General features: G+C 35.0%; 1 protein-coding gene across 1 annotated transcript in view; it reads right to left on the reverse strand.

Moving 5' to 3' along the window:
* Positions 1-15,968, reverse strand: part of Plxdc2 (plexin domain containing 2) — a 420,433-nt gene that overhangs the window by 12,875 nt on the left and 391,590 nt on the right. Inside the window, exon 13 of the mRNA XM_046423047.2 lies at positions 14,154-14,314. Coding sequence (XP_046279003.1) covers positions 14,154-14,314 — 161 coding nt within the window. The remainder of the gene's footprint in view (positions 1-14,153; positions 14,315-15,968) is intronic.

Here is a 15,968-nt window from a genome sequence, read left to right on the forward strand (position 1 = left end):
AGCCACTGTCAGCACTCCTTACTTCACACGTCCACTGATGCTCATCACTGTCTTTACAAAGATTCATTTAATTTCCACAAAAGCTTCATTGAGGGTATAATCTATTCACATTGTGATAAAGACGTGCCAATCACAACTTTAATGGTATTGTGTAAGCCAGGTTACAGTTATGAAAGTAAGGCCATTTGCAACATATTAAAATTGAAAAAAAGAAATAGAAAAGCACAGCACCTGAGATATATCAATCAGAACCTATAAAACAACTGATTTTATTGTATAACCAATAGTATAATATGCAGTGGTTGATAAAGTCTGTGAATTATTGAGATCATTTGTTCTTATTTCTTTCCCCTTATCATTTGGATAACTCACCAAGAATTGTTCAAGAAAAGAGAGTAGAAATGGTATGTAAATGAATCTCTTGGTATTTATATCATTTTCAATGGAAACTAACAACTACTGTTTAAAATAGTGCTTTTAGATAATCCACAAGAGCCAAGATATGGAAATAACCAAAATATTAATTGACAAATGAAGGGTAATGAAAATGTGTGTGTGTATATATACACACATATGCATATATATTATACGTATATGTATACACACACACTGAAATGCTGAAGTCTTCAAAAAAGAAAAAGTTACTGCTGTTTTGTGACAACATAGATGAACTAGAGGGCACTATGCTATGTGACACAGGCTAGAAGCAGAAAGGAAAATGTTGCCTGATTTCACTTACATGTGAAATAAAAAGAATGTACAGAAACAGAGAAGGACAGTGGTTAGTAGGGATAAAGTTATAGGGTGAAGGAACTAGGGTGAATAGGTCAAAGGATACAAAATTGAAGTTATGTAGGATGAACCATGTATAGAGTTAATGTACAGAATGAGGACTAAAGTTAATAAAATTGATTGTATACTGAAAATTTGCTAGGAGACTAGATTGTAAGTGATTTTATCATACAAAAAGTAACTGGACATGGATGCATAGGATACATTGTTAGTATCATTTGAAATCACTACCAACCATGGTAGTTATTTCTCTATGTCTACATATTACAAAATATCTTGTACATTTTAAATATATCCCATGTTTAAAAATAGTGCCTGATGCACAGTATGTACAGAGTGAAAGATAGCTACCACACACACACAAATGCAATCCTTCATTTCCTGATATTTCCTCTGTTCCCATCCCCAGCTTTATAGAATCCTTCTTTTAAAAATCTTTATTGCCCCTGTTTTCTATTTATCTTTTATTGCACTTCCAGGACTTTCTCCTCGTGTGGGCACTGTCATGAAGTTGGTCCTGATAGGTCAGTTTTGAGAATTCCCTGGGCATGCTCCTCCAGGTCCTTCAGAAATGCTACCCAGGTCCCTTGCTCTCACCTGCAACTGAGCTGTCACTCTCCCCTCCCACTTCCTGCTGCTGTCCTCACATGGGATTGCTGTTTCCAACCAATGCCCAATGGCTCTTTTGTGGTTGTCCTGTTTTCAGGATCTCTGGACATGTGTGGCTTCCTTTGCTTCCTCTCACACGATGGTGACAACACTTGGGTCCTGGAGCTCTGGGAGGCTTATTTTCATCTGCCATAAGTACAGATAAAAATTTGTATTTGGGCCCTAAGTTGTCAGCTAGTTCTGTTGTAAATGCTGCTCACAGGTTTATGATTTTCATATCTAGTTGTTCTGTTTTTATGGAGATCTTTCAAAGATAAAATATATATATAATCTACCACCACTTAACAACTTCCCATAATCTTTTATTAGAATTTCTTGCTGACATTTAAAGGACTCATTTTGCATTTACTATTAAATCATATCATTTATCACTATAAAATCTTTCACCAAATTTGAGTGAAAATGTTACTGATAATGTTGGAATATCTTATTTTCTACCCACTTTTGCTTTTAAAAGGAAAAACTAGGCAACTATTTTACTATGTGGTGAAGATCCATTAATAAATGATGTGTGTGTGTGTGTGTGTTTATATTTATTTATCTTGGAGACCAATAAGAGATAATGATACATTAAGTAGAGAATTATGGAGAAAAGCTAAGTAGTTGCAGCATCCCCTTAGCTCCTCCTGATCAAGATTGGTGATTGCTACCCTTTCTATGTCAGGGAAACAAATTTTTGAATGTCTTGGATGCAAATCAATAGCATCATTTATCAGCACATGGAGTTTCAACTTAATTGAAATCTGTATTTGCTATACTTAAGAGAATGAGTGAGAAGCACTTTCTTCACTAGCAGTGATTATACCATAAAAGTACTAATGAACACAAATTCTAATAAATTAGGAATGGGAGAAATGCTACTTTAAATTAAAAAAAAAAAAAGCCCATCACTTTGGAGCATGCCTGTAATCCCAGTGGCTGGGGAGGATGAGGCAGGAGATTTACAGTTCACAGCCAAACTCAGAAACTTAGAGAGGTCCTAAGCAACTTAGTAAGAACCTGTCTAAAAATAAAAACATTGAAAGAAAAGAAAAGAGGAATTGGGGATCTGGCTCAGTGGTTAAGCCCCCTTACATTTAATCTCTGATATCCCCCCCCCGCCCCCGCCAATTTTTTTTCATAAAAGAATGTTGAATGCAAATATTTAACAAGTTCCAAAGGCTGCTTGGCAGAGTATGAGAGGCAAGTAAACAGAGTAGCAGAAGTAGTTCTAAATGGCCAGATTTCACATGTCAGGATGATCTCAGACTAGTCAACCTCAGAATAGCCAAAAACTTCATAGTAGTCCATCTTAGAGAAAGGAAGAAAAAGATGGAAGTGGAAAAAAACTCAAAAAGTGTCTTATTTGTAAGTAGAAAACACCAAGCATGTGATTCCTACCTCTTTAAAGAAAGCATGTACACCCACCCATCTGTTTCTAAAGTCAAATTTAAGAAATTTGTAGAGAAGATTATGGAAGAGAGCAAAGAATAGCACTCTGTATCTCTGGTTCTGTTTTCTTCTCCTGTTACAAGCAAGCCCATTGCAAAGCATTTGCATAAGGTACTTTATAGCACTTAGTATCTTAATGATAAGATCTTTGATTTATATGAAGAGATTTCACTAAAGGCCTACTTAAGTCTTCTTACCCTGCAATGATATGAAAATAAAACCTAAGGCATTATCCAGCACTACCAATTTCCATAAAAGAGGAAAAGGTGGTGGCCTTTTCCCCCAATTAATACTTCATACATTATTTTGGTTTTTGGCAAGGAGAGTTACAGCCTTCCTTATGTGTGTAGGTTTTACTTTTTTCTCTTTGGGTTCCTTAAAAAATAAGATGTCATCACATTATACAAGCATGCATAAGCATACCTTCTGCTTTACTTTGCCATTTTTGGATCTTTTTGAGATATAAACAGTTCTTGGGCAAGAGGGGAATAAGGATATTATAGATTCATAGGGAGAGATGAACCCTAAATTCATTCTAGTTTAAACAATTTTATAATGTTTAAATACCCTCAATGAGGCCCTACGGAAGGGGTCTTCTGAACTAATTAAGTACTTCTGCTGATGCCATTTGGAAGCATCTCTGGGTACCTCTGACTAGCAGTCTCTTCTTTGCAGTGTTGGGGATAAAACTCACAGCCTTGTGCATTCTAGAAAAGTCACTCACCACCTTATAACACCCTTAGCCCATAGAAAGTCTTCATAATGAATCCAAGTTCATTATCTGCACAGCTTCTCCTCAAAGATCCTGGAGTCTATCACACAGATGCATTCATAATAGGTCAGCTGCCTGGTGTTTAGGACAGCCCACTAACAGTGGTGCGGAGCTACTATGCTTCGCATTCTGTGCTTATCTCTGCTCAACTTTCTCCTTTCCTTCATTTGTTCCTGGTACTGTTTTTCAAGTTTTTAACATTCTTAATCTCTCCCCTCTGAACACATTTGAGGTTATGTTCTTCTACAAGAATAGAGTGCAGAATGGACCCTACCACTTTTGATGCAGCCATTCTGCTCATCATGAAACATGTAATGCACATACTATGAATGATAGACTTTGAAATTACTTCTCAATTAAATTCAACATTTTTTTTTTACCTATTCTCATGGTACATCAAATTTTCTCCATATTAAACTTTGACATATTCAAGATGCAAGTCTAGTTACAAAGCTACTGAGCCACAGTCAGATATTCCAAGGTCAACACCAAAATAAAAAAATAGGAAAAAAAGATGTGACATAAAGTCAAATATAAAACAAGAAAAGAGAGGATTAACTCTGACTAAAATCCTAGGACTTCAAGTTGTACTATGATTTTGAATAATTACAACAAATTTATTTTCTTTTTCACAAAGCAAATATCATTTCTCCTTCAAAGTCTGTGCCAAGCATAATACTTTGCTCAGATTTGATGTCTAAAACTAACTTTTAAAAATACATGAAAGATTTTTCATCTATTCAAAACTTATCTCATCTGTAATAATTTTAATTATCTTGTTAATTATAATATAAATACAATAATTAGCCAAGGTAGAGAAAACAGACATAGAACTAATGATTCTGATACATATTCACTTATTAAGCCATAGAAGAAAAATTAATTTTGAATTGAAAATTATTTTGTTATACACTAAGGGAATTTTTCTAGATTGATAATCAGATGAAATAGAGCAAAATAATCTCGATCCATTTGCACATTGAAAATACATTTGCTTAATCATTTCTCATAGAATTACAAAGGCACAATTACTCCTATTATTTATAATAAATTCTTTCATATTTCTGTTCCCTAAATTCTGAGTATTTTTTAATTCTGACACAAATCTTTAATTTTCTTATAAATGTAACCCAAGTATGTCATAATTTTCAACATATTTAGTTATTTTTTTATTGCTACCAGAGAAAATAATTTAACTACATGGAATTAGTGAGAAATTTGTATAAAGGAATAAATTTATTATTATGTGAGACAATGATTATTGCCAAAATTAAAATTTCTATGATCTGCATCCTCCAATAGAAAGATTCGAGTATTTATTTTACCAGAGAACAGTTACTAAAGTCATAAGGAAGAAATTATTCAACAGTTGGTACTCTAAGTACAGTAATCTTCTTTTCAAGCGGTAACAGAAGAAAAGGATCAGAATACCTAAAACACATATTGTGTACTTAAAATGACATAATTCAAGCTTATAAATGCCCAAGTGAACTGCAGCTTTACCGGCTTTCATTTATTTATTCATTTGATTCCTTCCAATTAAGACATTCCCTATGAACACTATCTGTCTATTTTCAAGGTTTTATGTACCATTAAAAATAATCAGTTAGGGAACAGTAATTAAGAAGGAATTAGAGCAGAGAGCTCGGTGAAGCATATTTTATTCAATACTTTTAATAATCCTTCTTAATAAAGGGAAGACAATATTTCACTAAATTGGAAACACTATTTTAGTTTTAGGAATTTAAATGAAAATATGTTGACCAGGAGAATAAAATAAGATGGTATCTATGAAAGAAACTTATTTTGGTGATTATGAATATATGAAAGGCAATCACTAAGAACTTGAACTGATGTCTCATAAATATCCAGTGACTGTACACAAATAAAACTCTAGCATCTTAGGACAGAAAATGAGGAAATTAAGTCATAGACATTTAAAATAATATCTCTTTTAAAAGTGACCCAGTTTTTCCCATTTCCCCTTATATTTTGCTACAGTCCGGAGAGCTATCATCTAACCATAGAGCTTTTTACTGAGCCGGTAAACCGTTTCAGTTAGGTTTTGCCTAATCTTTCCTTCCCTTTAGCAGTTCATCAAAAATGATTACCATCTTCTGCCTCCACTAAGAATAGAAATAAGAAATATTTTGTTTCAGTGAATCATTTTTTTCCCTTGAGTTTTCTCAAATGCTGAAATAAGTCTAAGAAGTACCTTAAAGGCTAAATTCAGTTACCAAAAAAAAAAAAAAAAATGTGTGACTTCAAGAAAAAAAAAAGAAAAGATTTGTGGATCTACGAAACTATTTCTCTATTTCCCATACAGGTTAGTCAAGGGATCATGTCTTCCAGACTCCCACGTGTTATTCAGCTAGCAGCTGCACAGCAAGATGTTAAACTTTTAGTAAACACGTTTTTTTTTTTTTTTTCCATCCAAGCAGCAGCCTCTGAATCTTTGCCTGGCTCCTTTCTCTGGCTTCTTTCCTGGTGGCACTAGGGATTGCCAGGAAAAGTTGAGGGCCACAGCTGCCTGAATTTCTTGTATCACATTCTCCAAGAGTCCTTGTTATCCACAAATATTCCTTGGGACAGGGAACCCTTGTGATTGGTAGACAGATCAAAGGGCTCTTGCTATGATTCTGCCAGACTAGGATGAGGGGTCCTGAGCTGAAGCCCTGGCTCTGTAGCAGGTGTCTTATGACCCAAGTATATTGTTATACCATCCTACGTCTCCATTTCTATGTTGGACTGGGCTCCAACAGATGTGTGAAAAGATACTTCCCACTTAGGAACTGAGGTCTCTGCTGATTTTATTTGGATTTTATAATAACTAGAACTATACAACTGGGGTGCCAAGGATATACAAATTAAAGAGATACGAATTTCAGTGGCTTGGGAGGCTGAGACAGGAGGATCTTCAGTTCAAAGTCAGCCTTGGCAAAAGCAAGGTGCTAAGCAACTCAGTGGGACCCTGCCTCTAAATAAAACACAAAATAGGGCTGGGGATGTGGCTCAGTGGTCGAATGCCCCCAATCAATCCCCAGTACTTACCCTCATCTCTCCCAGAAAGAGAATAACCCTTTAGAATGTTAATATTGGTTGAAGATTGTATACTATCATTTTTTTTACATCAAACATTATACATTATATACTCTATTGTATACAGTATATATTATAGAGTAAAATGCAAAAATTTTTCCAAGTTTTTAAGATAAAACACAAACTCTCAGGAATAAGTACTTGTGGTGGATACTTGGGGAATTCATACAATTTATTTTGGAAAAGTTACAGACTCACTAGTTTGCATGTATGCTGAGGTTATTTTTTCTTTGACATCATATAATTTTGCTGATAGAGAATACTGAGCACTTTCACCAGAAAGGATGAGAACTTTAAACCATGATATGAAAAATAACTGGTATTTTGACATTTACTTCCAGGTTTTATTATAAAAAACATCTTGTAACTTCTAATTCAAACCAGTATGAACAATTTAAGAATGTGGAGACTATTTACTTCTTCAGGGAAACTAATTGCTTATGAGAGTAATATTTTAACTTATTTATTTTACTTAATTTGCTGGTGGGACTGCAAATTGGTACAGCCAATATGGAAAGCAGTATGGAGATTGCTTGGAAAGCTGGGAATGGAACCACCATTTGACCCAGCTATCCCTCTCCTTGGTTTATACCCAAAAGACTTAAAAATAGCATACTAAACATTTATAAACTATAAATGTTTATAGCACCACAATTCACAATAGGTAAACTGTGGAACCAACCTAGATGCTCTTCAGTGGATGAGTGGATAAAAAAAATGTGGCATATATACACATCAATAAAAGAGAATATAATCATGGCATTTGCAGGTAAATGGATGGCGTTGGAGAAGATAATGCTAAGTGAAGTTAGCCAATCCCAAAAATCAAATGCCAAATGTTTTCTCTGATATAAGTAGGCTGACTCATAGTGGGGTAGGGAGGGGGAGCATGGGAGGAATAGATGAATTCTAGATAGGGCAGATGGGTGGGAAGGAAAGGGAGGGTGCAGGGGATTAGCAAGGATGGTGGAATGTGATGGACATCATTATTCAAAGTACATGTATGAAGACATGAATTGGTGTGAACATATACCACCAGAGATATGAAAAATCATACTGTATACGTGTAATAAGAATTGTAATGCATTCTGCTGTCATTTATTATAAAAAACTAATATATATATATATATATATATATATATATATATATATCTCCAGAGGTCTATAAAAGTCTTCATGATAAAGTGATGATAATAATAATCCTACTTATTATCAAATTGCAAGTGGAGACATAAAGATCATTACAAACTTTGATATCCCCAGTTATTTGGTCAATACATATCTTTTTTAGTTAGTTTGATTTTGTTAATGGGGGTTGAACCCTGGGGTGCTGTATCCCTGAGCTTCATTCCCCCATCCTTTTATTTTATTTTTATTTTGAAACAGTGTCTCTCTAAGTTGCTGAGGGTGGCCTCGAACTTGTGATCATGCCTTAGCTTCCCAAGCCGCTGAGATTACAAGCATGTACTACTACACCTGGTAGATACATATCTTAGTACTTAAAAAAAAGTAACATTTTATCAAACTTTTTTTTTTAAAACTAAAGATCCAATGTGAAATCCAAACCTAACTTAAAATATGCTCCTCATCTATTTTTACTTATTGGAATGTAAGCTCCATGAGTTCATGAGGGCAAGGATTGGCTTTTGTTTGGTTTGCTTACTATTGTATCTTAGATGTCTGATATCTAATAGGAGCTGAACAAATATTAAAATAGATGAATGAGTGAATAGTCAATATGCCAGTTGGCTTTGGTAGCCTTCTCCCTCTTCAAGTTTCTAATTACTTCCCTTTTACCTTGCTGAAAATCAGTTGATTTCTTACTTAAAAAAGAGCAAAGAATCAAAATGCCTTTCTAATTCCCCTTTCTCAGTAGTTTCTTTAAATCAGCATCCTGCAAGAAATACATCGTATGAGCCATGTAGATAATTTTTAAAAAAATGTCCAGTAGTCACATTAAAAAGTAAAAATAATTGAAATTAAATTCAATAATGTATTTAAACCAATATAACCAAGAAATTATCATTTTGACATTTAATTATATATAAATTATCACTGAAATAATTTACATTCTATTTTATTTTGTACTCTAACTTTAAAATCCAGTGTGTTTTTGTTAGCTTTTCATCATTGTGACCAGAACACGTGACAACAACTTAGAGGATAAAAAGTTTATTTTGAGTCATGGTTTCAGAGGTTCAGTCCTTGGTCAGATGACTCCATAGCTTTGGACCCAATGTGAGACAGAACATCATGGCAGAAGAGTGTGGCAGAGGAAAGCTGCTCAGGACATGGTAGCCAGAAAGTAAAGAGAGAGCTCAGTTCACTATAGAATAAATGTAAACCCCAAAGGCAAACCCCTAGCAATCTACTTCTTCCAGCCATAGCCTACCTGCCTACAATTATCACCATCAATCCATATCAGTGGATTAATCCATGACCAGGTCTACTTCTCATAATCTAATCATTTCACCTTTTGGGGACACCTCATATCTAAACCAAACTCAGTATGTATCTTATATACATGTCTTTCCAGACATTAAACAGTGCAAACACTGGTCTCTGTGGCCTATATTCATGCAACAATGAAGTTTATAATAAATCATAGAATTCATGCCTAGGAAAGTTCAGCAATCATTAGCTTTAATGTAGAACTTAAGGCACAAAGAATTCTCCAAAGAGACACTAGTTTTATCAAAATCTACTAAAAACAAAAGAATACTAGTTTATTTGAATATTTATTCTGTCAGTTTGTTTCAAGATAATAACTAAGCATTTTAAAAAAGATTTTAAGACATGTATAATATGATGGATTTTGGTCAAAATCAGACACCCTTTTGAAAGTAACTGGGAAAAGCCAGATGGATAACAAAAAATGCAAGCTATTCAGTAAAAAAGTCAGCAAAAATGTTCAGTCTAAGATTAGAGGAGGAGGGTGGAGGATTATAGAAGATAAGTTAGTGAGAAATAGACTATTCTGTCAGATTGGATAGCCACTGGATGTTTGAGGAGGATGGCACTCTTATCCTGACCCTGTACGTGAAGACACAAGAGATGTAAACAGTCAATTCACTTGCTTAATTATACAGTTTATAGGGGGAAATGATTTGCTTTATTATCTCGTTTCCTTCCTACAAACAAGAAGTTTAAAAGCCAAGACCCAAAATAAACATTTTATATGAAGAAGAGTGTCAGTGTTCACAAAATGAATAATAATCAGTATATATTTTCTGCAAGAATAAAATACATAGGTAACAGCCACTGTCAGTATTGTCATCACTTGACTCTTAACAATAGCTATATGAATGAGTGTATACCTTTGGGTAATGATTTTGGCAATATTTATTAAATGCCTTCTAACTGTTCTTTTCCTTTGTTTCTATTTGGGGGAATCTGTTCTAAGGAAATAATATATGTCCTTAGATATACATCATCCTACACTTCTACTTATAATTTATAAAAAATTATCCTAACAAACAGACAGGGCAGCCTACTGGTTAAGGGTGTGGTCTCTGGAGTTGGAGAGGCTGGACTCAAATACTCACCCACTAGTGACTGAATGCCTCAGTCTTCACGTCTATGATATCGAAATAATGCTAATACCTCATAGGGTCTTCATCAGGATTAAATAAAAGGAGAAGTGTAAATCAAAACTATTAGTGAATTTAATGAATTAATGAATTTAATGAATTAGCTGTTATCATTAACATGTTTACAATGCAGCTCATTATCATGGGGAAGAGCCCATTTGAGAAAGAGGCTCTGTAACATTGATTTTGTGAGCTCTGGTACATTTACAAGGGCAGAGGCATTAACTTTCATCACAGAATACGCAGTATCTGACACAGGAATTAATTTATACAGGTGTTTATTGCAGTCTGTATTTCACTGTGAAATATACAAGATACATATGGGGTCATATTTTTGATGTCACTAAAATTAGGGCATACCTTACAGACAAGGATGTGCCACAGTTTAATTGGTAGTGCATGATGTGTCTTATATTTGATGCAGTCTGTGTTCAACAGAAAAAAATGGTCTCAAAAGATACTATCCGTGTCCTAATCTCCAAACCCATCCCCTTGAGATGGGGAAATTATCCTGGGTTTTTCAGATGGATCCAGTGTAATCACCAGGTGTCTTATAAGAAGAAGGCAGGAGGTTCCGAGTTAGCAGTCAATGTGATGGCAGAAACAGATTTTGGAATGATCAAAGGAGAGGCCATGAGCCAAGGAACACAAGGCAGTCTCTAGAAGCCCAAAATGGCAAGATAAGCAAGATAACAGCTTCCTTGAAGACGGAGCTGACCCTGCCAATACCTTGACTTAGTGAGCCTGAATTTAGACTTCTGACTTCTAGCATTGTAAAACGTTTCATTTCAAGCTGCTAGGTTTGTGGCAATTTGTTATAGTATCAACAGAAAACTAATACACAGTTTTAAATTAGGGTGAAAAAAAGTTATTTTTGACTTCTAGGAACATGTGAGGCCCTTCTGCTTTCTAAATTACCATTTGCCAGCCAAAGAGGCAATCAATATAAGCTACTGAATGAAAGTTGAATGGAATGTTTTACAGCCATTGCAATCATGTGTACAAAGAGTTCATAATAAAATTAAAAAATGTCACTTGAGAAAAGAATTGACCATGCAGTCATCATGAGTCTATGTTTGGATTTTGCAAACAGTTGGTTCATTTTAATAATGGTGAAGTTATCATTATCACCTTCCAGAAATCCTTTGCCTACCAGCCACTTGAGCTGCCAGACTATAGCCAGGATGTGAAGGTAATGATGTTAGCAGACTCTGGCAGTGGGAAGCCTGCAGAATGATTCTGTGTCACTTAGATGATAGTGACTCTGAGAACTAAGGTTATTTGAACTTGGATAAGTCATTCCACCCCTCCGAGCCTCAGGTTTTCTCTGTGTTATAAGGGTATAGGACTAAATTATGTCTACAATTCCCCCTCTCTCTAATATTCTACATATGAAGTATGTGGTGCATCTTACATGTAATGAATCAACGTTTGTATATTTATATGTGCATGAATAAGCTACCTACACATTGAGATTAATTCAAAAGGGCCAATGCAAACCTGGTGGGTGGAACACACCTGTAATCCCAGCTGCTCGGGAAGCTGAGGCAGGAGGATTGCGAGTTCAATGCCAGCTTCAGCAAAAGCAAGGTATTAAGCAACTTAGTGAGACCCTGTCTCTAAACAAAATACAAAGTAGGGCTGGGGATGTGGCTCAGTGGTCGAGTGCCCTTGAGTTCAATCTCTGGGACCCACTCCTGCCAAAAGAAGAGGCCAATGCAAAGGAAAAATACCCCTGCTATTTTAGAGTGTCATTTTGTAGTCACACAAAGATTGCTGTAAACGCTTTAACTATGTTCTCTGCACTGTACAATTTGCTGCTAATACAATTCTCATCAGTTATTTCATAGCATACTCTTTTTCACAGCACCATAAAATAAAATGCACTTCATATTAAAAGGCTGAACCATGTATGAGGGCTCACAGCAGCAGCAGGCCAATGTCTGGCTGGGCACTGAGACTTTCAGCTTGTCATTATCTGCTCTTTGAGGAAAGCATTCAGAATCTCAAGTAAGATGTCCACTTTCTTCTGTGAAAATGGAGCCATTAACCAAACTTAATAACATCTTTCCAAATAAGTGTAATGCCTGATAATTTCCCAATACCGATAATATTAAATAAGAATGTCATGTCTGGAATATATCTTATATAAAATTTTAATGGAAGTTTAAAATGCAATTGGATATTTCTTTATGTATTTTTTTTCCAGGAAATATTGATAGAATACCATACTGTTTTAAGAAAGAAATTTGACTTACATAATCCAGATCTGAAGGAATTTATCAGTCTTATAGGGTGGAATGAATTATGCACAGATTTAGCTCTAATGCAAAACAGGAAGGTAAATGTCAGAGAACAGTTCTGGTGTATTGCTAAGGATAGAGTTTCAGAGTTGGAAGAGAGATCTTGTCCAGCTACCCAGATAGAAGATAGTCTAAGGAAACGTATGGTATCAAAAGTTGTTTGGTTCCTGAATTCAAAAGTGAGATAAAAGGGGAGGGATTTATTGGTAGAGAAAATAGAATGAGCAAAATGTCTTTGTGGCATGGAGCATTTGGGCTGTATATGGAAAAGTGCTAAGATTGACATATGTCATTAGTTCCAAGTCCAGATAGAGAGCCATGGGATAAAAATTTAAATGATAGATAAGATCTGGATTGTCAAGACCTTGAAGGAGACCACACTTTATTCTGCAGATAGAAGAGACACAAATAGGACTTTAAAGCAACTATTAAATTCATTTGCTATTAGAAGGGGCAAAGGTCACTTTAACTTTGTATTTTAAAAGGCTTATAATTTCTCAGTCAACAATAAAATTCCAAGCAACTTTTCTGCATATGATCTAATGAATTAGAGTTGAACTCTAACATATTTGAAACTCTGCAAGAGAAGATTGCTTTACTCTAGTATTGCTGATATGATTTAGCATTGGAAAAGGAATGTTCCCTTGAAGATGCTGGAGTGAAAGCTGTTCATACAGGGAACATAGGAAACCAACCCAGTCTTGGGGATGAGAGAAGTGACCTACTCACACTGACTTTATCCACTGGTTCCCCTTTATCCCTCTAAGATCCTTAGTTTCAGCCTTCCAAACTGGAAGCTTTCTGTGAGGGGCTTGGCTCTGGTCCCTAATATAGTTCTTGGTCCTTCTACCTGTTTGTTCCTGGCACTGGTACTACATCTACTTTCTGTACATAAAGAAAGCACTGATTCAACAGGTGTTCTGTTTTAGTGTGTGTATGAGTGGGAGTGTGTGTATTTACATACACACATATAAATAACACACACTATGCAAAATGGCAATAGCGCATACCATCATCTTTCATATCTAACATTCTCTAATGAAAACCCCCCATTTTTTCTAAATAGTTTGAAAGTATTTTGAGAGCAGGCCCAGCATATTGTATCATAAAACCAGCCAACACAGAATTAGTATTTATACATCAAATGCTTTAAGTCAATTCCAAGAGCCTCCAGGATATGCTGATTTCCTCCTAGGATCAGGAAAACAGCTGGTTAACATCTTTGGTAGAATAGGACCCAAAATGTATGGTTTCTATTTTCCTTTAGATCTGTAACAGGCGAGATAGCTTGTTTCTTTAAAAGCTTCTGAGAAAAGGGATACTGAACTCATCATATGAAAGCAATCTATCAATATGTAAGCATGTGTACGCATGTGGGTGAGATCAGCCAACTTGAAATTGACAAATCGTGTGCTAAATATTAAATGCAGGTGGAGTTAGCAAATGGATACAGTTCACGGACCGCCATGGGTTTTATATGCTACACTTGGCACTTACCTCAATGAAGAAGATACTGGCTGCTGATGTTGGATGGTGATACATATAGACTGTCACAAGAACGCCCGCTACTATAATGAGGACCAGAATGAGGATTCCAACGATGAGGCCGGCATGCAGGGTTCCCCCTTTCTTCTCAGCTGCACTGTCATCTGTCGAAGCTGAAAGAAGATCCCAGCTGTCAGGGCCTTCAGATGTGAATCCTTAAGTTCACATTTTCATTTGTTTAGAAATTTATGTTTTTAATAAAGTAACACAGATTTCTTTTTATTTCCTGTTCAAATTTTCTTGTCCATAATACCGATTTTAGAGGTTACGTGGGTAATGAAAACTCCATATTATTAATGAGTAAAAATAGATTTATAGTTTGAATCTGTTCAATAAAAAAGTATTTATTCTAAAAGGATTATAAATTTAACTTTATTTTTTTTCTCATTAAATTAACAGAGTTTCCTTAAAAAAAAAAAACAAACAATGAAAATGAATTACTTTTCAGGAGCTCCCCTTTCATTTTCTTTAAGAAAATTTCTTTTTTTATAATTTTGTTTAAGAAAATTTTAATTTTCTTAAATGGCTCTTGGTGGGTGACACATTTCAGAAAATCTGAGCATGAGCTCAAAGTATAATTTTCAAGGTCTGTTTTAAACTGAAATGCTCTTTAAAAGTATAACAGATGGATGCTAAATGACCCTCAAATAGTTTTATCACTATCTAAAGGGAAAAACCACAGCATATGAAAATATTCCACTGTGCCACAGTCTGATAGCATTTTCTCTAACTTCTACGGAGATGTCTGCCACTGGGATGCACATTTTCAGAGTTAGAAAGAGGAGGAATTTAATTTCTAAAGTAATAACTATCCATCCCAAAGTCAATCAACTGAATAAAACTAATCTCCAAAGTCCTCTCTTGTTTTAAGATTCTGTAATCTTTGATGATTACTCAGGCATTTGGAGAGCTTCCCAAATTATGTGCAGCAGGTAACTGTATCCTAGTAGATAATCTGATTGGTATTTTTGAATCGTTACATAATTCCTTAAGACCCACAGAAGTTCCAGAGCAGTGGTTCCCAATCCTTTCACTAATAATTTTCCTCTGTTATTTTTATGCTATGTCTCTATGTTTTAAACATTTTTGTATATTTAACCTCATTGAATAAGCTTAAATTTATTTATTTTATTTTAAATTTCCATTAATAAGAAATAAGCATGACTACCCTATCAGTACAAGAGGTCCATACAAACTTACTGAAGTCTGGATAAAGCAAAAAACATGAGCTCCTTATTCCTTCTACCATCTTTTATATTTTTGTTTACTTTTTGCTTGAGACTCATTGGTGTTCAGTAGTCCTTCTCCAAATCTAATGTTCAAAACCCTCTAAGTCTCCCTTACATAACAGAAATTTACTAGTGAAAGAGTATCATATTTAAAGAGTAACTCATAATATAAACATTCGTTTATAATGTGCCAGGCATATTTGCACTGCTTTGCAAATATCAAAGATCCACAAACCCAAAAGGTAGGCATTCTTGATTCCCTTTTGATAGATGAGGAATCCAAGGCATTGAGACATTAAGAGCTGTAGGTTGAAAAGCTATTCATTCAGATGGTACTGGGCTCTAACATAAGCAGGTTAACCTCAGAGCCTGAACTCTGAACTTCTAATCAATATTTCTTCAATTAACAACGAGCTGTATGTACTTCCCTTTCCTCTTACTTCATGTTATGCGTTCTGGGAAAGAATTCCAAAAGAATCTGTTGATTTCAAGTCAAGGAAAATTAACTTAAAACATGGTCTAAGAATTAACATTTGGC

Source organism: Marmota monax, unplaced genomic scaffold (assembly GCF_021218885.2).
Source record: "Marmota monax isolate L192 unplaced genomic scaffold, Marmota_monax_Labrador192_F-V1.1 WCK01_AAM20220418_F8-fsc00098, whole genome shotgun sequence".
Taxonomy (NCBI): Eukaryota; Metazoa; Chordata; class Mammalia; order Rodentia; family Sciuridae; genus Marmota; species Marmota monax.